The following is a 24,467-nucleotide window of genomic DNA, read 5'->3' as shown; positions in this document are numbered from 1 at the left end:
TTTTAGAACATAAGCCATTTGTGAGTTTGGAAAGACTGCCTGTTTCAGAATGAAATATTTTGTTAATTTCATTGTATAATCTTAAAAAGAGTTTAATCATCAGATGGTTATATATATTAACCAATTTTGCCCTCCTACTACCACCATTCTTTTCATTTTCCTAATTAAAATTTCACAAACTTAGTACTTTTAAAAATGCTTATACTTTTTACATTTTGGCCTCATCTGTGAAACTTTTACTTTTTAGATGTTTTCTTTAGACCTCCAATTTAAAAACTAATCAAAAATATATTTTCATCTTAAATACAAGACTTCTGTTTCTATTTTATCTTAAGCAACCTAAAAATATACTTTATGACTGAAGATGTCATGTATGGTATTTTATTTTATTCTTTTGTCCATGCCTACAGGCATGAAGATCCCAGGCCAGGGATCAAACAAACCCGTACTGCAGCAGTGACAAAGCCAATCCTTAACCCACTGAACCACCAGGGAAATCTAGTTTAATATTTTATTTTTTTCCTCTTCTTTTTAGGGCCATACATATGGCACACGGAAGTTCCCAAGCTAGGCGATGAATCAGAGCTGCAGCTGCTGGCCTACACCACAGCTACAGCAACAGCAGGATCCAAGTCACGTGTGTGACCTACATCATAGCTCCCAGATCCGGCAGCACTGGATCCTTAACCCACCGAGCAAGGCCAGGGATTGAAACCCCATCCTCAAGGATACTGGTTGGGTTCTGAACCTAGTGAGTCACAATGGGAACTCCTATTTAATTTTATAATCTGACAAATATATCCTTTGTTATGAATTCAAGTGAATGGGAAATATTTAAATTAAGATAAAGTGAGTAATCTAAAAAAACAGAATAAGCAATTTCTCCAACTATACAAATAACTCTTACAAAAGAACTTATTAATTTGAATCAGAAAATAGTCAATTATTGCTTTTATTTTAGGTTTTTCCACTTATGGAAGTAGAAAATTTAGGTTCATTATAATAGCCGTCAATGTAAAAATAGTCACTATATAATATCATATATATGTGAGATTTCCAGAATTAACACCTATAGTTCTGCTAAACCATGTAAGTAAACCATAATGTAAACGTGTTTAAGAAATCCCCGAAGTAAAGCTTTATTACTCAAGCTTTCTGGAAAGAAAAAAAAAAGGTTTAATTATTTTAAAAAAACAAATTAAAAAAAATTCAAATGTCCAGAATAGGAAAACCTATAAAAACAGAAAGGAGTTTAACAGTTGCCTAGGGCAAGGTCAGAGGCAAGGAACGGAAGAGCAGCAGGAATCGGAGGAGTCTGCTAATGGCCTCAAAAATACTCTGAAATCATGGTGATGGTGGTACTACCCTGAATATAGAAGTCACTGAACTATACATTTTAAATGGATAACTTTTATAGTATGTGAAGTACATTTCAACAGGGCTGTGAGGAAAAGCACATGGAAAAAATGAATCAAAGAAAAAAATTTTAAGTCTAATTTTTTTCTATGAAATGTTACTTTAGTATTAAACATGTTACAAAACACAGAAAACGACACTTCTATATATACTTCAATTTTTTAATAGTAAGCTCACACTTAATGACAAATAAAAAGTCTGAATGAAGAGTTCTGGAAAGAAAGCATTTTAGTTCAGAAATAACTAAATATGAGCAACTTTTCATCAAGGAAAATAAAACTAATGGATACCACTAGATTATCTCTACTAATTTTTTTAAAAAATTTAAAACTATTAATTCAGAGAATCCCAATAGAAGAATATTATTGTATCAAATTTAGTCCCCACAGCATGGTTTCAGACCATACGACAGTGTTATATATATTAAATTATTATAAATTAGAAACTGGCTATAAAGAAGGGGGAAGAGGGAAAGAAAGGGGGGAACATACAGAGAAAGCATTTCAGCCTTTTTACTGGCAAAATCTGCCACTGAAGATCACCATTTCCTATTTCTCTCAATGTTCTTATTTAATGTTCTTTTCACACCCTGGAAACACAGGAAAAGAATATACATTCCACTAATGATTAACCTTTATTGACCAATGAGTATTATGAAATTCACTATACTCTATTCTGAATGACAAGAAGCTCAGATCTTAATTTCATAAACTTTCCTTTTTCTTTATTTGATATATTATGCTCTTTACTCCTATATTACCACAAATTTATCCCTCATTTTATCTTGACCTAAATTTTTTTTTAATAACATTTTCAAAAACAAAAATAATCTCTTACCTGTTTGACATCTCGAACAAGATGAAACAGCATTGGATTAGTTGGGCCTTGTTTCTTTAAGGAAGAAAAAAATTCGAGCAAACTATTATTTTTCTTCTAAAATAAACTTACATTTTGTTACTTACAGAACTTTTGTTCTTGCACAAATTATATTGTTTTTGAGTTAGATAAGTTCTATTCATAAAATGGAACAAAGAAATAGATATAACCATTTCATATTATTATGTTTACCTTTAAGAAGCTATAGTTTCTTATATTCTCATATTTTTACTTATGCAGAAACACAAAAGCTTTTCTGGGAGTTCCCATCATGTCGCAGTGGCTCACGAATCCGACTGGGACCCATGAGGTTGCGGGTTCGATCCCTGGCCTTGCTCAGTGGGTTAAGGATCTGGCGTTGCCTTGAGCTGTGGTGTAGGTCACAGACGCGGCTTGGATCCTGCGTTGCTGTGGTTCTGGCGTAGGCCAGCGGCTACAGCTCTGATTAGACCCCTAGCCTGGGAACCTCCATGTGCCACGGGAGCTGCCCAAGAAATAGCAAAAAAAAAAAAGACAAAAACAAAAAAACAAAAGCTTTTCTAAAAGTCATGCAAATATTGCAATCTTCACAATTATATGTTAGATTTAATTTCTATTTCTTTCACTAATAATGGAGGTTTAAATTCTCTTTCCTCTTGTTAAAATGTCTATACTTTGGTTTCTGCCATTTTAAACATTTTGAATAACAAACTTTTAACATTTATATATGCTATCTTTTCCTTATTATTTCCATTTAAGTATAGTATTAGAGTAGACTAAACACAAGTTTCATTTGTAAAGTAATCTTATTTTGATAGTATTCTATATTTTGAAAAAATACCCAGGAATATATGTCCCCCCATCAAGACTGAGATAAATGAGCTCAAAGTGTATTCTTCTAAACCTATTTTAGACAGTGCTTTGACTTACATATGAACTTTACTGCAATTAATGTTCTGCAGCACAAATCAAAAGAGATTTATTATCATAAATAATAAATCTCTGGTGGCTCAGAGGTTTAAGGACCCAGTGTAGTCAATGCCATGGCCTGGATCACTGCTGGGGCAGGGGTTTGATTCCTGGTCTGGGAACTTCTACATGCCATGGGCACAGGCAAAATAACAAAAAGCTAAGTGGGTAAGCCTATTACTTCTTCAGAAACAATATTATTTTCCTTGATATTACTGGCTTTCAAATTCTATATACAATCTAGAGATGACTATAGCTGTTATTACATATATAAGTTACTTTAACCTTACTTTTCCCTGTTTTTTTTTTATAATATTTAGACTATAGACTTAGGACCTGAGTTCTCTCAGCTCATTCTCTTTTATATGTTAATTTTTTTTTTTTTTAATGTGTCTTCCTTAGAGTTCCTGTTGTGGCGCAGCAGAAACAAATCCAACTCGGAACTATGAGGTTGTGGGTTTGATCCCTGGCCTCGCTCAGTGGGCTAAGGATCTGGCGTTGCCATGAGCTGTGGTGAGAAAGAGAAAGAAAGACAGACCATGAGCTGTGGTGAGAAAGAGAAAGAAAGACAGACAGACAGACTTAGGCTAAAGATCTGAAGAAAGACTAGACAAGGGAATTAGATTACTGAAGTAGTATAGGCTGGAAATGACTGAGTAGTACATAGACATTAGGAATGAATAGGAAGAGATAAATAGAAACTGATGAATGGAAGGAAACAGATGTGCAGAGAAGTCAAAGTTAGAAAGCTATTCCTCAAGAGATAGTTCCACTTATAGAAAATCATTAAGAAGGGTATTATCTACCCTCTCCAATGTTAGTAACATGAACTTCAAAGCCAAATGAGAAAGGCTTTATAAAAGGGAATAATTAGTTTTCAGGAGCTCTTTAAAAAGAAAAAATGAAAAACAGTATGTAAGCTGAAAGTGGGATACCACAAGGTCAAAATCATGACTGTAAAAAACAGAAAAGAGAAAAAAAAAATCAATGTGTAATTTCTCCACTGGTCAAATAAATTTGGTTGAATAAATGACCACCAAGGACCTTTTTTTTTTCTCTCTCTGCCTGTCATCCAAGATGCCCAAGGGAAAGAAGGCCAAGGGCAAGAAGGTGACCCCAGCCCCTGCCGTCGTGAAGCAGCAGGAGGCCAAGAAGGTGGTAAACCCCTGTTTAAGAAAAGGCCCAAGAATTCTGGAATTGGACAGGACATCCAGCCCAAGAGGGACCTCACCCGTTTTGTCAAATGGCCCTGCTATATCAAGATGCAGCAGCAAACGTCCATTCTCTATAAGCGACTGAAGGTACCTCCTGCAATTAACCAGTTTACCCAGGCCTTGGACTGCCAAACAGCTACTCAGCTGCTTACGCTGGCCCACAAGTACAGAGCTGGCCCACAAGTACAGACCGGAGACAAAGCAAGAGAAGAAGCAGAGGTTGCTGGCCCGAGCTGAGAAGAAGGCTGAGGGCAAAGGCGATGAACCCAACAAGAGGCCACCTTTCTTCAAGCAGGGGTAAATACTGTCACCACCTTGGTGGAGAACAAGAAGGCTCAGTTGGTGGTGATCACACACAATGTGGATCCCATTGAGCTGGTGGTCTTCCTGCCGGCCCTGTGTGGGAAGATGGGGGTCTCCTACTGCATCATCAAGGGCAAGGCCAGGCTGGGGTGGCTGGTCCACAGGAAGACCTGTACCACCGTGGCCTTCACCCAAGTCAACTCGGAAGCCAAGGGCGCTCTGGCTAAGCTGGTGGAAGCCATCAGGACCAATTACAATGACAGATACGACGAGATCTGGCATCACTAGGGAGGCAACGTCCTGGGCCCGAAGTCAGTGGCTCGCATTGCCAAGCTAGAAAGGCAAAGGCCAAAGAACTGGCCACCAAACTGGGCTAAGTGTACACTGTGGAGGTTTCTGTACATAAAAGTTATTAATAAAACTCTTCAGCCAATTACAAAAAAAAAAAAACCAAAACGACCACCAAGGAAAATAAGAAACATAATGGCTCTATAATTAAGCAGTTAATCTTACAGCCTTAAAAAGGGGTGAGGGGAAGGAAAGCACTGTTAACACCACATCTCTTTCGTATGTGGCCATGGTGACAGATGAGGTCTCCAGAAACAGGAGAAGGGTTTCAGACTGTCATAAACAATCTATACTAAGCCTGGCTGTAATTTTTTCATCCAATCTAGCAAGACATAAAGGTGTTACCAATAGGAATGAATATGTTCAGGTAACATGACACTTTCCAAAGATGATAAAACTTAGTCAACAAAGAATTCTAGTATACACTTACAGTGTTGTAAAGTTCTTCCAGTCTAGGAATGGTAAGGAATTTATGCATGCTTACTCCATTTTCAATAAGAAGTTTTACAAATGCAACTCTATCCATTACAAGAGCATCGAGCATAGCTTGTTCCAAGGATCCAACCTAAAAGAGTATCAAAATAAATAAACATGTTTCACACATTCAAATTATACAAACAATTCTAAATGCAAGTCCTTAGGATTTATATACATTTATTACTGAACAGTTTTAGAACAAAATTTTTAAAATGCAAAACAGTAAAAGACTTAGGACTTGAGGTATACAGAGAATAGATAGAAAGTCCTCTGTAGAGCAGCATCCCCTAGAGAACATTCTGTAGGACAGCAAGGGTAACATGGGGGAAAACAAAATAAGAAAGAATCCATTACCAAGTAAATGTGAAGAAAAATACCTCAGAACAATGGCTCTCAATTTTTTTTTCTGGCCTCACATGTGGCATATACATATATGGAAGTGCCCAGGCTAGGGGTCGAATTAGAGCTACAGCTGCCAGCCTAAGTCACAGTCACAGCCACGTGGGATCTGAGCAACATGTGTGACCTATATCACAGCTCATGGCAATGCCAGACCCTTCACCCACTGAACAGGGTTAGAGATCAAACCCGCATCCTCATAGATACTTGTAGGATTCATACATTACCTGCTGAGCCACAATGGGAACTCTAGGTTCTCAAATATTTAGGAAAGGCTTTTTAGAAGGATCATTTCAATAACTGGGGCCATTACTAACATAATGGGTGAGATCAAAGGATACCAGAAATAATGCAATATGTCAGACAGTCTCACTCAAAAAGAAACTGCCTTGTATCTCAGACAACTTGCTATGATTCCGTTAGATTCTCAAAAATGAAAATCCAGTAATTTTGCTTTATATACAAACACAAAGTATTGTCATAAACTTTGCAAAAATACAACTACTATATAAAGTCAAACAAGATTGTACTTATTTAACAGAAACCATTCACCATTAGAGAAAAATCACATCTCTTAACAGCAATATAACACGTGCCATTGGAGTTTAATGTAACGTGAATCAGTCAACATTTATTGTGGTCCCTTGCAAGTGTTTAGACACTCTTTTACAGACTTCAACAGACCTTGAATCATATATTCTTAAATTAGAGGAGACACAAATACAAAAATTTCACTGAGAATCATTATAAAATCATCTTATTAATATTTTGACATTGATATTTAACATTGATATTTTAATATTATTTTGGTATCATATAATAAAAAACTGTGGTGAAAATCATACCAAAATCACTAGGTTTTTTTCACCTTTTTAAAAAAAGATTTTTATTTTTTCTATTATAGCTGACTTAACAATGTTCTATCAATTTCTACTGTACAACAAAGTGATTGAGTCACACATATATATATATACACACACATGTATATTTTTTCTCACATTATCCTCCATTATGTGCCATCACAAGCGACTAGATATAGTTCCCTGTGCTATGAAACAGCAACTTTTTTTTTTTGTCTTTTTGCCATTTCTTGGGCCTCTCCTGCGACATATGGAGGTTCCCAGGTTAGGGGTCAAATCGAAGCTGTTGCTTCTAGCCTAAGCCAGAGCCATAGCAACTCAGGATCCGAGCCGTGTCTGCGACCTACACCACCGCTCACAGCAACGCCGGATCCTTAACCCACTGAGCAAGGCCAGGGATCGAACCCGCAACCTCATGGTTCCTAATCGGAGTTGTTAACCACTGAGCCATGACGGGAACTCCTGTTTTTTAATCTTACTCTGAATCTGTCTCCGGAAGTTTACAATATAATTACACAAATACTTAACAGCTGCTTTCACTACCATCTCTTTATCCAATCTACTCTCAATCTCTATTATTTTGCAAAGGATATGACTTCCAAAATCTTTTTTGAGTATGCAAACCAAATGCATGCCTTATAGATAATGGATGACCAGATGAAAGACATATTTTCTGTGATTTTTTTCTTCACTCAGTTCTACTTCATAACCAACACTGCACTTAAAAATGTAGCACAACATAAGAATGTAATACTTACTCATGTTCTCATATATTTACAGTCTGTAATTTATCACAGCATGTTATTACTATTTTAAAGATTATTCACTACTTTCTCTTATCATACACAAACCTGATCTGTTATTAACTTATTCTAACATTAACAACTCTTGCTCTATTGGTCCTTGGTCCTCTCTCCATTTTTCTTATTCTGTACTTATAAGAGGTGCTCTTCTGTTCCCCATGGATTTTAAGTTACCAACAACAACATTCCTGTATTAGTTAGGTTAAAGCTGTAGCATTTAAACCGATTCTATGTACAAATGAATGCATCTGATTACCTTTGTCTTTTATATGTTGTTCAGCACTTACATACTGAAGTATCTATTTGTACTATAAGTCACTCTTACTTCTCTATTTTCAATACAATTAGGGCCTTATACCATTTTTCCAAAAAAAAATTGTGCAGTATGTATTTACAGAACTTCTTTTTCATACAATAAAAAAGATGTAACATAATTTTCACCTTAAAAAAGAAATGTTCTGAGTTTATAATCATTGCTCTAGAAACAACAGAGCTTGACAAAATGTTCATACCTGAGAAGATCTAGTTTAAAATAAAAAGCATTTCTTTATACCCTCAATGCATACTGAACTAACATCAAAAGAAAAAAAGTAGAACAATTGTCCTGTATACTCTACATTTAGAGTGAAAGAAGTACAAAATCAAATAGAACATATGCATGAGATAAAACAAATACAAAAAGAGATGAAGGCTTTATTTAAGGAGACCAAAAATCCAATGAGATTATTCAAGGCAATAAAAGACTGGTTTACTACTGGGCATTTTACTACTACAGGTGATTAACATCCTTTCTCCTATAATTTTGTAAGAGGGAAACAACTAAATTTTTTTGTTGGCTTTTTTTAGGGCCACACATATGGCACATGGAAGTTCCCAGGCTAGAGGCTGAATCACAAATGCAGCTGCCGGCCTATCCCACAGCCACAACACAGGATCCAAGCTGTGACTGCAACCTATACCACAGCTCACGGAGATGAAAGGTACTTAACCCGCTTAGCAAGGCCAGGAATTGAATCTGCATTCTCATGGATACTAATCGGGTTCCTTGCTACTAAGCCACAACAGGAACTGATAATTCTCAAGTATTATATAGGAAATGTATTTCCATGGTTTAGAAAAATCAAATACTACAAAATGGTATAAAATAAAACTTTCTCTCCTCTGTTCCTCATCTTTGCAGGTATTCCCATATTAACAGTTTCCAGGAAGACTCCATGACTACACAGGACATGTAGATATGCATGAATGTGTGCACATTGATAAAAAGAATTTGCCACAATTAAGATAGTGCTATGTATACTTTTCTGCACTTTGCTGTTTACATTACATAGATAAAAAGGATCTAGTTCATCCTCTGTAAAGGGTAGATAATACTCCAAGGAATGGATTAATATTTAATTTCCCCAGCATCCTACTGATTCATACACATAGCAAAAATTTGTCAAGAACTTACAAGAGGCTGTGAATATAAGTGAACAAAAGTGAAAAATATTCTTGCTTTCATAAAATCTCCTTAGAGTAATAAACAAATAAATGGTTAAAATGTACCATGTAATCAGATAATAAAAGCTATAGAAAAAAATGGCAGAGAAGAACAGAGAAAATGATGTAACGGGAATTGCTATTAAAATAAGGTGAGCAGTAAAAGCCTAACTGAGAAGATATTTGGTTTGAAGCCAGAAAGATAAGAAGATGCCAGCCCAGGTAGGCATCGAGGGGAATAATGTTCTAGACAGAAAAAAACAGTAAGTACAAAGCCTAAAGACAGGAACATTCTTGACATGTCCTAAGAACAGTTAAGGCCAACATGGCTATATAAGAGCAAAGGGAATAGTGGTAACATGTAAGAGGATAGATGATCTAAGATAATGGTGCAGATGATGTTAAGCCTGTGGGACAGACATCATAAGGACTCTGGACTGTGCTCTAGGAAAATAGAGTATGATACAGCTTATATTTACAAAAGGAAAGGAAGAATGAGAACAAGGAAAGCAAAAAGAATGCTATTAAACAACAAAGAAGAAGGGTGACAGTAGACTGGACCAGAATGATAAACTGGATATTTTGAAAGTAGTCATGAAAGATTCACAAAGGAATTGATTGGATTGAAACAGAAAAGTTTAAAATGACACTTTTTTGGGTCTCAAAGTGGGAAGCTGTTGTGGGCATTTACTAAGTAAGATGGGGAAGACTACAGTCAAAAGTGGTCTAAACATCCAAGAGAACACTATAGTAAGTATTCCTGTACACAGAATATTGTTTCTTTTTCCTTTTTGCATTTTATTTTTAAACTTTTAACCAACTTTATTTACCCATTTTGCTCACGACCCACACCGGCTTCTGGCAACCACCAATCTGTTCTCTGTATCTATAAGCTTGATTTTTAAAAAATTTCCACATATAATTCATATGAGAGATGAAACAGTACATCTATTTCTATCAGACTTGTTTCACTTGGCATAATGTGCTCAAGATCCATCCCATATCTCAAATGACAAGACTTCATCCTTTTCTATGTCTGAGTAATATACCATTACACACACACACACACACAATTTCTTTATCTGTTCATTCATCAATGGACATTTAGGTTGTTTTCTTATCTTGACTGTTTAAATAATGTAGCAATAATGGGTGCCTGTATCTTCTCATTCATTTTCCTCAGATGAACACCCAGAAGCGGAATTGTTGGAACACATGTTAGTCTATTTTTTAATTTTCGGAGGAACCTCCATAAAGTTCCTCATAGCAGCTGCAGCATTTTACATTCCCACCAATAGTGCACAAGGATTCATATTTCCACATCTGTACCAACACCTATTTCATACCTTTTCTATAACAGCCATTCTAATAGGTGTGAAGTGATATCTCATTGGGGTTTGGATCCGAATTTCTTCAATTATTAGTGATATTGAGCATCTTTTCACATACCTGTTGACCATCTGTATGTCTTCTTTGGAGAAATGTCTGTTTAGATTTCCTGTCTTTTATTTTTTGCTTTTTAGGGCTGCACCCATGGCATGTGGAGGTTCCCAGGCTAGGGGTCAAAGTGGAGCTACAGCTGTGGGCCCGCACCACAGCCACAGCAATGCAGGAATCGAGCTGCATCTGCAACCCACACCACAGCTCACAGCAATGCCAGATCCCCGACCCACTGAGTGAGGGCAGGGATTGAACCCGCATCCTCATGGATACTAGCTGGATTCGTTTCCGCAGCACCACAATAGGAACTCCCTCTGACCATTTTTAAGTTGTTTGTTTTTTTGCTTTTGAGTTGCATGCTTCCTTTATATATCTTGAATATTAACCATTTATCAGATATATATGATTTGTAAATATTTTCTTCCATTGAGTACCTTGCCTTTTCATTTTGTTGATGGTTCCCTTTGATGTGCAGAAGCTTTTTAGTTTAAAGCAGTTTCACTTTTTTTTTCTTTTCTAGTTTTTGCTTTTGCTGTCCCATTCAAAAAATCACCAAGACCTATATCAAGGAGCTTATTACCACATATGTTCTCTTCTAAAAGTTTTATGGTTTCAGGTTTTATGTTCAAGTCTTTAACTCATTTGGAATTAATTTGTGAGAAGTGTAAGACAGTGGTCAAGTTTTATTCTTTCACATATGGCTCTGCAATTTTCCTAACACAGATAATTGAAAAGACTGTCCTTTCCCCATTGTATATTCTTGGCTACTTCGTTGTAAATTAATTGACTGTATGTGCATGAGTTTATTTCTGGGCTCTCTATTCTGTTCCTCGGATCTATTTTATCTATTTTTATGCCAATATTACATTGCTTAAATTACTACAACTTTGTGACACAGTTTGAATCAGGGAGCATAATGCCTCTGGTTTGTTTTTCTTTCTCAAGATTGTTTTAACTATTCAGGATCTTTTGCAGCTTCATACAAATTTTAGAATTGCTTATTCTATTTCTGTGAAAACTGACATTGACATTTTGACAGGGACTACACTGAATCTATAGACTGCTTTGAGTAGTAGCAATATTTCAGCAATACTGTTTCTTTCAATCAAAGAGCATGAAATAACTTTCCACTTCTCTGTATCTTCTTCAATTTCTTTCATCAACATATTATGGTTTTCAGTACATAGATCTTTCACTCCTTCGTGGGATTTATTCCAAGGTAATTTATTCTTTTTGATGCAACTGCAAATGGGGTTGTTGTCTTAATTTCTCTTTCAGGTATTTTGTTACTAGTGTATAGAAAGAGAACAGATTTTTCATATTGATTTTGTTTTTTTTTTTTTTTTGGTCATGCCCATAGCATGCAGAAGATCCCAGAACAGGGATCAAACCTGAGCCACAGCAGTAACACCACCAAATCATTAACAGCTAGGCCACCAGGTAACTCCTACATACTGATTTTGTATCTTGCAACTTTGCTGAACTCATTTACTGTTAGAACTGACAGATTTTTGGCCAAGTCTTTAGGGCTTTCTATATACAGCATCATGTCATCAGCAAAGAGTAATAGTTTTACTTCTTCCTTTCCAATTTAGATGCCTTTTTTATTTTATTTTTTTCTTTTTTTTAATTTCCCAGGCTAAGGGTTAAATTGGAGCTGCAGCTGCTGGCCTATGCCAGAGCCACAGCAATGCCAGATCCAAGATGTGTCTACAACCTACACCAGAGCTCACGCAACACTGGATCCTTAATCCAGAGTGAGGCCAGGGATTAAACCTGCGTCTTCATGGGTATTAGCTGAGTTCGTTACCACTGAGCCACAACAGGAACTCCTTAGATGCCTTTTATTACTTTGTCTCGCCCAACTGCTGTGGCTAGGGCTTCCAATACAATGTGAATAAAAATGGCAAAGTGGGCATCCTTGTCTTGTTCCTGATCTTAGAAGAAAAGCCTTCAACTTTCACCACTAAATAATGGTGTTAGCTGTAGGCATGTCATATATGGCTGTGTTATACTGAGGTGCATTCCTTCTACCTACTTTGTTGAGTCTTTCTCAAAAAATGGATACAGAATTATGCGAAATGTTTTTCCTGCATCTATTGAGTTGATTATACAATTTTTTTTGTCTTTTTGTGTTTTCTTGAGCCGCTCCCGCAGCATATGGAGGTTCCCAGGCTAGGGGTAGAATCAGAGCTGTAGCCACCGGCCTACGCCAGAGCCACAGCAACACAGCAACACGAGATCCGAGCCGCGTCTGCAACTTACACCACAGCTCATGGCAACGCCGATCCTTAACCCACTGAGCAAGGGCAGGGACTGAACCCGAAACCTCATGGTTCCTAGTCAGATTCGTTAACCACTGCGCCACGACGGGAACTCCTGATTATACAATTTTTATCATTCATTTTCTTAATATGATAAATCACAATGACTGATTTGCAGATCCCCAGAATAAATCCCACTTGATTATAATACATCACCCTTTTTAAAGTATTGTTGGATTCAGTTTGCTAATATTTTGCTGAAGATTTTCCAAAGCTGCTGCCTGAGGTCTGGCTTCAGTCTGAATCTAGGTGGTGAAATATTTCTGTGCCACAGTAGGGTGTAGGGAAAATGATAGGTAATGGCATATCCTAAAATATAAAGTACATCAATGGATAGATTGATAGATCATCCAGTAAGAAAATCAGTGAGAAAACATCGACCTTAAATAACATATTAAACCATTTGAATTTAACAGATATATAGAGAACATTTCATTCAAAAGCAACAGAATACACATTCTTCTCAAGTGTACAGGGAATATTTTCCAGGATAGACCATATGAGGCCACAAAACAAGTCTTAATAAATTTAAGAAGACTGGAGAGTTCCCACTGTGGCTCAGTGGTAATGAACCCAACTAGTATCCATGAGGGTGCGGGTCTGATCCCTGGCCTCGCCTCAGTGGGTTAAAGATCCAGCACTGTCATGAGCTGTGATGTAGGTCACAAGACGTGACTCAGATCCTACACTGCTGTGGCTGTGGTGCAGGCCAGCAGCTGCAGCTCCGATTTGACCCTTAGACTGGGAATTTCCACAATGCCACAGGCACAGCCCTAAAAAAGCAAAAAAAAATTTAAGAAGATTGAAATTACATCAGGTATCTTTCCAAACACAATGATATGAAACTAGAAATTCATAACTATGTAGACACTGAACACCATACTACTGATCAATCAATAAATCAAAGAAGCAATCAAAAGAGAAATTTAAAATAATACCTTAGGACAAACAAAATGGAAATACACCAAAATTTGTGGGATGCAGCAAAAGTAGTTCTAAGAAGAGTTCCCATCATGGTGCAGTGGAAACAAATCCAACAGTATACACTTGGATTTGATTCCTGGCCTTGCTCAGTGGGTCAGGGATCTGGCATTTGCCATGGGCGGTGGTGTAGGTCACAGACATGATTGGATCCTGCATTGCTCTGGCTGTGGCATAGCCTGGCAGCTACAGCTCTAATTATACCCCTAGCCTGGGAACCTCCGTATGCCAGGAGTTCAGCCCTTTAAAAACAAAAAACAAAACCAAAAAACCAGTTCTAAGAGGGAAGTTCATAGCAATAAATACTTACCTCATAAAACAAGAAAAGTCTCAAATAATCCAACTTTACACCTCAAGAAACCACAAAAAGAAGATCAAACAATGCTCAAAGAGAGTAGAAGGAAGGAACAAAGATCAGAAAAAATATAAAGGAAACAGAAACAGAAAAGACAGCTAGAATGAAAACTAGAGCTAGCTCTCTGAACAGATAAAATTGACAAACTCTGGGGTTCCCGTCGTGGCGCAGTGGTTAACGAATCCAACTAGGACCCATGAGATTGTGGGTTCGGTCCCTGCCCTTGCTCAGTGGGTTGACGATCCGGTGTTGCCGTGAGCTGTGGTGTAGGTTGCAGATACGGCTCGGATCCCGAGTTGCTGTGGCTCTGGCGTAGGCCGGTGGCTACAGCTCTGATTGGACCCCCAGCCTGGGAACCTCCATATGCCACGGAGCGGCCCAAGAAATAGCAAAAGGACAAAAAAAAAAAAAAATTGACAAGTTCTTAGCTGGATTCAGGAAGAAAAAAAGGACTCAAAATAAAAAATGACAGAGATGTTACAAGTGATTCCACAGAAATACAAAGGATCTTAAGAGGCTAATACGAACAATTATATGCCAACGAATTGGACAGCCTAGAAAAAAAACAGACAAATTCGTAGGAACATACAACCTATCAAGACCGAATTATGATGAAAAAGAAATTCTGAACAGACTGATTAAGGATCCGACAGCTTTGCTGGTGAATTCTACCAAACATTAAAAGAAGAAAGAACTAATCTTTCTCAATCTCTTCCAAACTCATTTTATAAAACATTAAAAGAAGAAAGAACCAATCTTTCTCAATCTCTTCCACACTCATTTTATAAATCCAGCATTACTCTGACACCAAAATCTGACAAAGACACCACAAGAAAAGGAAATTATAGGCCAAAATTCCTCACAAATATAGATGCAAAGAGCACAACTTCTAAAACTTCTTTCGGTTATAGGATTTTTAGAGACCTATGCCCTATAAAAAACATGGTGTTTATCAACAGGCAAAGAGAACTTATTCAATTCTAAATGGATCTAGATGTTGCAGAAATGTTAGGCTACCTTCATTTTGCACTTTTGACTGACAGGTAAAATGTCAAGTTAGGTCACAGTTCCAACAGATACTTTGTTATTAACTTAGTTTAATTTAACTACATTGCTTTTATAGACTATTTACATACCAGCCACTGCTGTCCATAAACAAATACATGATTTTTGGCAATGTCAACTCTATCCCATGCCAATGTAAGGATGAGCTGGTCAAATGCAGATGCATTAGTGCCTAAATAAATACAGAAAACAATTGAAAAGTTCAATTAACTTATCTCCATTAAAATGTGAACACTTATAAAATCTCCCCTTCCCCTTCAATTAACTTACACAGCTGGTATCAGTCACTGTTCAGAGGTAACCTGCCTCAGAAAGATAAAGTAACCCTGGGGTTGAGGACTTTTATTTTCCAACTATAGAAAAGACACAGCCTCATTCATTGCAAACAATTCAGAATGCAAAACAATGAATAGAAAAGAAACATGACCTGTTGCTATCATAGCAAATAGTACTGAATGTTAATATTTTGAAAAATTTCCTTACAGGCACTTTTCTATACATATATTAGTTCATACTTATATTTTTAATACTTTATGCAAAAGTGAGTCATAGTATACAAAGTATTCAAAAGCCTGCTTTATGCAGTGTACTTAGTTTTCAGTAGTAGTAGATACAAAAAGTAAAAAGTAGTAGTAAAGACAAAAAGACCAAAAAAAAAAATTTACAATTGTAACTCATTTTTCCATGAAATACTCATCTTTTTATTACCAATCTTTTTTTTTTGTCTTTTTGCCTTTTTCTAGGGCCACTCCTGTGGCATATGGAGATTCCCAGGCTAGGGGTCAAATCGGAGCTGTAGCCACCAGCCTACGCCAGAGACACAGCAACATGGGATCTGAGCCACGTCTGCAACCTACACCACAGCTCACAGCAATGCCGGATGGTTAACCCACTGAGCAAGGGCAGGGACCGAACCCGCAACTTCATGGCTCCTAGTCAGATTTGTCAACCACTGAGCCACGACGGGAACTCCAAGAATCCTACCCTTAATTTCTATCAACTAATACTTTATTACTATTAAACAGCTGTTTTTCAGCCAATTAAAAATACGATACATTCAACACATACTTAGCAGAATAATTAAGTTAGACTGCATAAATCCTGCTATGAACCTTAAAATTATATAAGATAAAAATGAAAGCAAATTTATTGTTGAAGAAAATGAACACTTGTATATTTTACAAAGAAAAATTATTGAAAAAAATCAATTCCCATTTAGCCAAATTTAAAAAATCCTAACATATAAAAAGGCTGTAAATGAAAGCTTTTACAAATAAAATATGCTAAGCCTTACCTTTAAGCAGTGCAGTTAGTATTGCTACATCTATATCTTGATGTTCATCTGATCCAATGTGGAAAACAGTAATCTATTTAAAGATTAATTCATAATATTATGCCTTTACATTTTTTAAGTCACATAGATCACAAAGTAATTTCAAACTACACAGCCAATACATAGTTTTTTTGGGTCAGAAATAATTTCACTACAACCAAAACCCCCAAAATTAAAGAATTTGTATTATTTACCAAATAAAATTCAAATATATTCAAAATGTTTATTACATTCTTTTTTTGACCTATTTATTTCCATTACTAGAATAAGCAATTTATGATCTGAGGCTAGAGATTACTAATCTGACTAAATTCCATTGTTCCTGCTACAGGGTGAATTTAATTCAAATAATACATGTGTTCTTTTTTTCTTTTTTTTTTGTCTTTTTGCTATTTCTTTGGGCCGCTCCTGCGGCATATGGAGGTTCCCAGGCTAGGGGTCAAATCGGAGCTAGCTACCAGTCTACGCCAGAGCCACAGCAACGCAGGATCCAAGCCGCATCTGCACCCTACACCACAGCTCACGGCAACGCCAGATTGTTAACCCACTGAGCAAGGGCAGGGACCGAACCCGCAACCTCATGGTTCCTAGTCAGATTCGTTAACCACTGCGCCACGACGGTAACTCCCCAATACATGTGTTCTTGAATGAGAAGTGTTTTGTTGAGTTCTCTTACTGGAAAGTTATTTAAAATTAATTGAAATATAATACCAGGTGAAAGGTTTTTATTTAATAACATTTCATAAAGAAAAAAAGTAGTTATAATCCAAATACAAATTTTTCAACTAACTTCATTTTGCAGTGTATAAAAATTAAATGCATGAAAGAAAACAGCAAACCATACTATGTTTTCATCTACCAACTTACAGAGTTGTTAAAAATTTTTTTTATAAACCTAAACCCATGTCTAGATGACTGAAATTAAGAACTGATGTTTAATTTAATAGTTTTTCCCAAATATATTTTAGGGAAGCCATTACCAACTCTTACTTAAGAGTTCTTGGAGGAATTCCCGTCATGGCTCAGTGGTTAACGAATCTGACTAGGAACCATGAGGTTGCTGATTCAATCCCTGGCCTTGCTCAGTGGGTTAAGGATCTGGTGTTGCCATGAGCTGTGGTGTAGGCTGCAGACATGGCTCAGATCCCGCGTTGCTGTGGCTGTGGTATGGGCTGGCAGCTACAGCTCCGATTAGACCCCTAGCCTGGGAACCTCCATACGCCGCAGGGAGCGGCCCTGGAAAAGGCAAAAAAGACAAAATAAATAAATAAATAAATAAATAAGAATTCTTGGAGTTCCCATCGTGACTCAGTGGTTGACAAACCTGCCTGGCATCCATGAGGATGTAGGTTTGATTCCTGGCCTTGCTCGGTGGGTTAGGGATCTGGCGTTGCCATGAGCTGTGGTGTAGGTCACAGACGTGGCTCAAATCCAGCATTGTTGTGGCTCTGGCCTAGGCCGGCGGCTACAGCTCCGATTCAACCCCTAGCCTGGGAACCTCCATATGCCGCAGATGCGGCCCTAAAAGACAAAAAAAAAAAAAGAATTTTTGGAGATCCCGTCATAGCTCAGTGGTTAACGAATCCGACTAGGAACCATGAGGTTGCAGGTCTGATCCCTGGCCTTGCTCAGTGGGTTAAGGATCTGGTGTTGCCGTGAGCTGTGATGTAGGTTGCAGACATGGCTTGGATTCGACCCCTAGCCTGGGAACCTCCATATGCTGTGGAAGCAGACCAAGAAAAGGCAAAAAACAAAAAACAAACAAACAAAAACAATAAAAAAAGAATTCTTTCTTGAAGTTCCTGTTTTGGTTAAGCAGGTTAAGAGCCTAAGTGTCCATGAGGATTCGGGTTTGATCCCTGGCTTCACTCAGCAGGTTAAGGATCTAGCATTGCCACAAGCTGTGGCATAGGTCACAGAGGCGGCTCAGATCTGGTGTTGCTATGACTGTAGCATACACTGGCAGCTGCAGCTACAACTCAACCCCTTGTTTGGGAACTTCCTTATCTCGTAGCTGTGGTTCTAAAAATTAAAAATTAAGTAAAATTAAAAAATGTCTTCCTTGATCCAGGATATAATCTACTCAGGCTTACTTACAATGCTTTTCCTAAAACAGATATGCAAAACATGTCTCAAGAATGTATAAAAACTGTAATCCTTCTGTGCTATCTCTTAGCCTGAACAAAAGTAATATATGACATCTTTACATGGTTAAAAAGAGATTTTAAATCCAAATTTTTAAAAAAGTATTTCTTCAATTTAGAATTTGCTTTGAATGAAATAAAAGGCTTATTCTGCTGAAATGAAATCTACTTACAAGCTCCTTTCTTTTCATACACTCCATCAGTGTCTGAAATAAATGAACTGCTTCACTTTGGCCAAAGTTAAAAGTTTTTTTGATGGTTGAAATAATATCAGGCTCTGCTGCATCAGGAAGATTCCTGGAGTAAAAAGGAAACAACCACTGATTTCAAATTTCATTAGTTGCAAGATCTAATATCAAGTACCAGTGGATCCAGGCAAAACACTTAAAGATACTGTATTAGTATTACATACTTGACCCTGAGTGAAATTTTCTCCTTCAAGAGACTTCCACTATAAGTGATAGGGTGGAAAATGGAATGGAGTTATTTTCCTCTTTGAATTAATCTGAATTCTTTCCAGCAGTGCTGTTAACCTCATCAGTGCTCACATTTTATAAAATATTGTAAAAAGATAATTTTAAGATTTTATGGTATATAAAGCAATTCACCAAAATGTGTTAAATACCAACACATTTGCATTTTTTCTCAATAGAGAATATATTTAATATAGCTCAAAAATATAATGATATAATATAAAATATAAAAATATGAAAATTCATAGTGAAAACTGAATCAGTCTTCCCACGGTCTTTCATTGGTCCGTTCCATCTCAACTGCTTTCAAGAAACACTATTACTGCGTGTAACTTTCCAAGATCCCTTTCTATAATTACAGTTATCCCTTCTTTTTTTCTACACAAAAGGAACCACAATATACATGCTATTATTCATTTGCCTTTTTTCACACATATATTTTGGTATTCTTCCCAAATCTAGTATACAGATTAAAATCTTACTTGACTACAAACTACCTCACTGTATAGATGTACCATAAATTATTCATCTAATCCCCTTAAGAGATGCTCTATATTGTTCTAAATCTTTTACAAACCAACTGCGAAAAAGGAAATTGATATATGTTACTTCACATGTATACAAGTATACCTGTATGAACAATTACCAGAAATGGAACTATTAGGTCAAAAGATATGTGCCTCTATATGTTTAATAAATCTTGCTAAATTGTCTGCTACAAAGACTGTGATATTTTAATTCATTTCAATAATGTGTCAGGCTATTTCTTCAAGACTTAAGGTACTTTCATGTTCATCTAACATGAAATGAATCTAACAGTCTAAAAATCAAGGCCGCTTCACAAAAAATTATTAAAAATGTTGTAATCATATACTTACCCCCCTTCTTCTGTTTGTTTATGAAGATATGCTAGTAGATCTGCAGCTCTCCCTGTTCCTTCACATACGACAACTGGAACAGGAGGACTTTCCTGAAGGTATTCTAAAACTGTGAGGATAACATTTGGCCCGCCTTCAAATATAAGTGCCACCACAGGGACACCTTGACCAATTCCTTAAAAAAGGTAAAAGATTAATTATCATATTAGGGAAAAATGCTGTAATTTAATCTTATATTTACTCAAAAACAAAATTAAAAATAAAAATAAAAAGTAAAATTTCTTATTAAGACCATATTGACTTAATTTTAAGTACTCAACATGATAGTTGATATGGTCACTGAAAAGCAATAATTATTTTATACATTTCACTAACTGAATTCTTGACAAGAGATTAAAACACCAATTTGGTTTTTAATTTGCTTTTTAATATTGCATGAGTTAAACTACTCATATATATCTGTTTCAATCACTTTTAATGTGTTTCTGATTCCAAATGCACTGAGTAATGTCAGGACTGCATAAACATAGCAATAAAGTCCAAAACATCTATAGGAATAAAAGAAAAATTTAATGAATACCAATTTTTGTTATTGTGATAATTTGCAATGCAGTGAAAGAATCGAAAATATAGGTAACTAGAAGATTCCAGAACATTACTAATTTTTAGGAGATGGATGTATGATTTCATCATAATCTGAAAATAGTGTTCTATAACTTTGTATTTCTACTTCATTTTGTCATAGAGCTCACCTTCTTCGTGTTCTAAAATTACAAAATTTCTTCTTTTTGAAATAAAAATCTAGATGTTGGAGTTCCCATTGTGGCTCAATGGAAACAAACCCAACTGGTATCCATCAGAATGCAGGTTTGATCCCTGTCCTTGGTCAGTGTATTACGGATCTGGAGGTGCTATGAGCTGTGGTGTGGGTCACAGACTTGGTTCGGATCTGGCACGCTTGTGGCTGTGGCATAGGCCAGCAGCCATAGCCCTGATCTGACACCTAGCTGGGCACTTCCATATACCATACCTGTGGCCATTAAAAAAAAAAAAAAACTAGATGTTGAAACAGCAAATCTGACCATGGGTGGAAAGGAAGACCAGAGTCAAGAATACCAACTTTTTAAGACATGTGTACCAAAGAGTGATAACTACTAATGCTATTAACTTTCAGCAAGGTAAGTCTTACTTTACCATAAAGTATGTTTTTCCTCCTCAACCTTGAATTTCAAAGACAAGTATTGGAATACATCATGAATTAAAAATATCTGTATTCCTTGAGGTGCAATGGGGTTAAAAAGAAACAAAGCTTACAACTTTTGTGGCTTTGGCCTTAACATCTGAGTAATTAATATCAGACTTCCTTTCCTGGGTCTTCTTATTTTGTGTAAAGTCAGTCATTCCTGGTTGTTTGGTATGTTACTCCGTTATATAAGGAAATGAGCACTTTGAAAACACTCTTTTTTTAGAACACTCTTTTTCAAAATTAACACAGCCAAGAATCATTTCAATAATAACAAATGTATAAATTCCCTTACTAGCATGAATTCTTTGCTGATTAATAGTTTTTTCAAGTTCTCTTCTTAGTCTGACTTCTGCCCCATACTTTCCAACAGTGCCATCATCCACCAGTATGAAATGGGAATGTAGATTATTCAGAACATTCAATTTGCTCAGAGGGTTCAATAACGTTTGGTAAGGAGCAACCACCTAAACACCACCAAACAGGAGAGTTAGTGGGAAGGATTAAATATAATAAAATGTAAAGTAAAAACAAATTTTGAATAATCTGTAAAGGCAAATAAATTCTATTTATGCCCAGCAACAAATAGAAAATGTAAAAGAATATATTGAAAAGCAAAAGTCAAAAAAAAAAAAATTCAACTCTGCCATTGTAGTGTAAAAAAAAAGCATACATTTTTAAGCTGCTGAATATTATTCGAGAATAGGGTGAATCATACAATCATATTTTGGCTCTTACTGAAGAAAATACCACATTTCATCATCCCATTCAAAGGAAGCAGCAGCAAATAAGCAAATAAATAAAATAATGTAAAGAAACTATTAGGTTATTAGTGAATACAGTGTAATATATAAAGAACACTGAATAAAAGCAATCAAATGTCATATTGCTATTTTTTCCAGCCATAAGTAGAATCTTTAAAAGTGATGCTAGAAATGTAACTGCACTTGAAAGTGATCATAATTCAGTAATTTCTATTTAATAACCTCTTGAAAAATACCTATAACCAATTCACATTTCTTTAACCTACTTGACCAAAACACCAGCATCTGATTACTACTCTTACTGACAATATAATTAATCCTTAATGTCATTAAAAATGTAATTAAAGACTGGCATACTATGGAAAAGATGTGAAATAGTTATATAAAAAAAGGTAGAAACCAAAATGTACTAATACTGTAAATGACAATTGTTTATATCTTTGAACACATTTTTCAAAGGATCATGGCATGAATATTTTAGGCCGACTTCATGCTACTCTTACCCTATTTTTGCTTATACATAAGTTTCAATGTAAGAAATTTTAAAAAGCATGCTTACATCTCTCCCAACAAGATCATTTCTGTTTTCAATCACTCCCCACGGAGCTATTCCGATAGTGCAAATCTTTCGAGATGATCTGGAAGCATGTTCTTTAAGGGCATCACCAACATGTTTTGCCACGCCTGTTCATACAAAATTTATTTAACTTTATTTGGAAGTCTTTTTTATGTCTGAAACAATCCTATGCTCAATCTATAACATTAAAATTTGTGATAGTTTTCTTTACACATATAAGATAAAAGGCAACAAAGTCCAAAAGACAACCTTATAAAAGACAACAGGAGTTCCCATCATGGTGCAGTAGTTAACAAATCCGACTAGGAACCATAAGGTTGTGGGTTGGATCCTTGCCCTCACTCAGTGGGTTAAGGATCCGGTGTCGCTGTGAGCTGTGGTGTAGGTTGCAGATGTGGCTAGGATCCCGCGTTGCTGTGGCTCTGGCGTAGGCTGGCAGCTACAGCTCCGATTTGACCCCTAGCCTGGGAACTCCATTTGCGGGGGTGGGGGAGGGTAGAAAAAGCAAAAAGACAAAAAAAAAAAGATAACACAAGGACAAAAAAGAAAAACAAAACCCCACAATGTCAAATCACTATAACTTCCTGAAACACATTTAAAACTAACTTTTACCACGTTATTAGGCCTAGTCCTCTCTTAGATTCCTCATGTAAGTGTAGTTTTTGTTACTGCTCTATACATCATCTAAAAACAAAAGAGCATGGCTCAGGACTATAAGCAAAACACACACACAAACACTCACACGGAAGAAAAAAAATACAAAAGTTTTCCGAGTCAAAAACTGGAAGGAAAATAGAAAATACAAATCAAAAGAACACTTCCCATTAACATCTCATTATCACTTTTTATGTGCTGAACTGTATCCTCCCCATTCATACGTTGAAATCCTAACCCCAGTACCTTAGAATGTGACTCTATTTAGGAAAAGGTCCTTTAGGTTATCATGTGAAAATGAAGCTGTTCATCCATCTGACTAGTGTCCTCATAAAAAGGGGAATTTGGACACAAAATATGCACAGAGGAAAGGCCACGAGAGGACACCGTGAGAAGATGGCCATCTCTATGGAAGTCAAGGACAGATGCTTCAGGAAGAACCAAACCTGCTAACATCTTTGGGTTTCTAGAACTTGTGAGAAAATAAATTTCTTTTGTTTCAGATAGGTTACCTAGTCTGTGCTATTTTGTTACAGCAGCCCTAGCAAATCAAGGCATCACTCAATTTGATTCAACTTACTTTTTTTTTTCTGCACTCATGGCATGTGGAAGTTCCTACGCCAGGGATCAAACCTGTGCCACAGTAGCAACCCAAGCTGCTGGTGACAATGCCAGATCCTTAACCTGCTGCACCAGAAGGGAACGCCCAACTTTGGTTTTTATATTAGATCTCATTCCTCACATGGATCATGGAAATAGCATCTTCACTAGCCTTCTAATTGTTGCCTTGCCTATTCAGTCTATTTTCAAACCATCACTCAAGTGATCTTTGCTCTTGTCAACTCTCTACTTTAAACCTCCCCTTCTCGGGAGTTCCCGTCGTGGCGCAGTGGTTAACGAATCTGATTAGGAACCATGAGGTTCCGGGTTCTAGTCCCTGCCCTTGCTCAGTGGGTTAACGATCCGACGTTGCCGTGAGCTGTGGTGTAGGTTGCAGATGCGGCTCGGATCCCACGTTGCTGTGGCTCTGGCGTAGGCTGGTGGCTACAGCTCCATTTCAACCCCTAGCCTGGGAACCTCCATATGCCGTGGGAGCGGTCCAAGAAATGG

At 36.7% G+C, this 24,467-nt stretch overlaps 1 protein-coding gene and 1 pseudogene across 4 annotated transcripts in view; one reads left to right on the top strand and one right to left on the bottom strand.

The window, feature by feature from the left end:
- TRPM7 (transient receptor potential cation channel subfamily M member 7) overlaps positions 1-24,467 on the bottom strand; it is a 103,854-nt gene that overhangs the window by 55,332 nt on the left and 24,055 nt on the right. For all 4 annotated transcript variants that reach the window (XR_007133090.1, XM_047766365.1, XM_047766363.1 and 1 more), the window contains exons 6-13: positions 22,686-22,810; positions 21,658-21,829; positions 20,120-20,294; positions 18,942-19,065; positions 16,586-16,658; positions 15,363-15,463; positions 5,536-5,670; positions 2,254-2,307 (exon numbers count right to left, since the gene is read on the bottom strand). Coding sequence is in view for 3 of the 4 variants with exons in the window: in XM_047766365.1 (XP_047622321.1) it covers positions 2,254-2,307; positions 5,536-5,670; positions 15,363-15,463; positions 16,586-16,658; positions 18,942-19,065; positions 20,120-20,294; positions 21,658-21,829; positions 22,686-22,810 (959 nt within the window). In the remaining variant the exon portion in view is untranslated. The remainder of the gene's footprint in view (positions 1-2,253; positions 2,308-5,535; positions 5,671-15,362; positions 15,464-16,585; positions 16,659-18,941; positions 19,066-20,119; positions 20,295-21,657; positions 21,830-22,685; positions 22,811-24,467) is intronic.
- LOC125119425 (60S ribosomal protein L7a-like) lies at positions 4,318-5,149 on the top strand (annotated as a pseudogene).

Source organism: Phacochoerus africanus, chromosome 2 (assembly GCF_016906955.1).
Source record: "Phacochoerus africanus isolate WHEZ1 chromosome 2, ROS_Pafr_v1, whole genome shotgun sequence".
NCBI lineage: Eukaryota > Metazoa > Chordata > Mammalia > Artiodactyla > Suidae > Phacochoerus > Phacochoerus africanus.
This window is presented reverse-complemented; position numbering and strand designations above follow the sequence as displayed.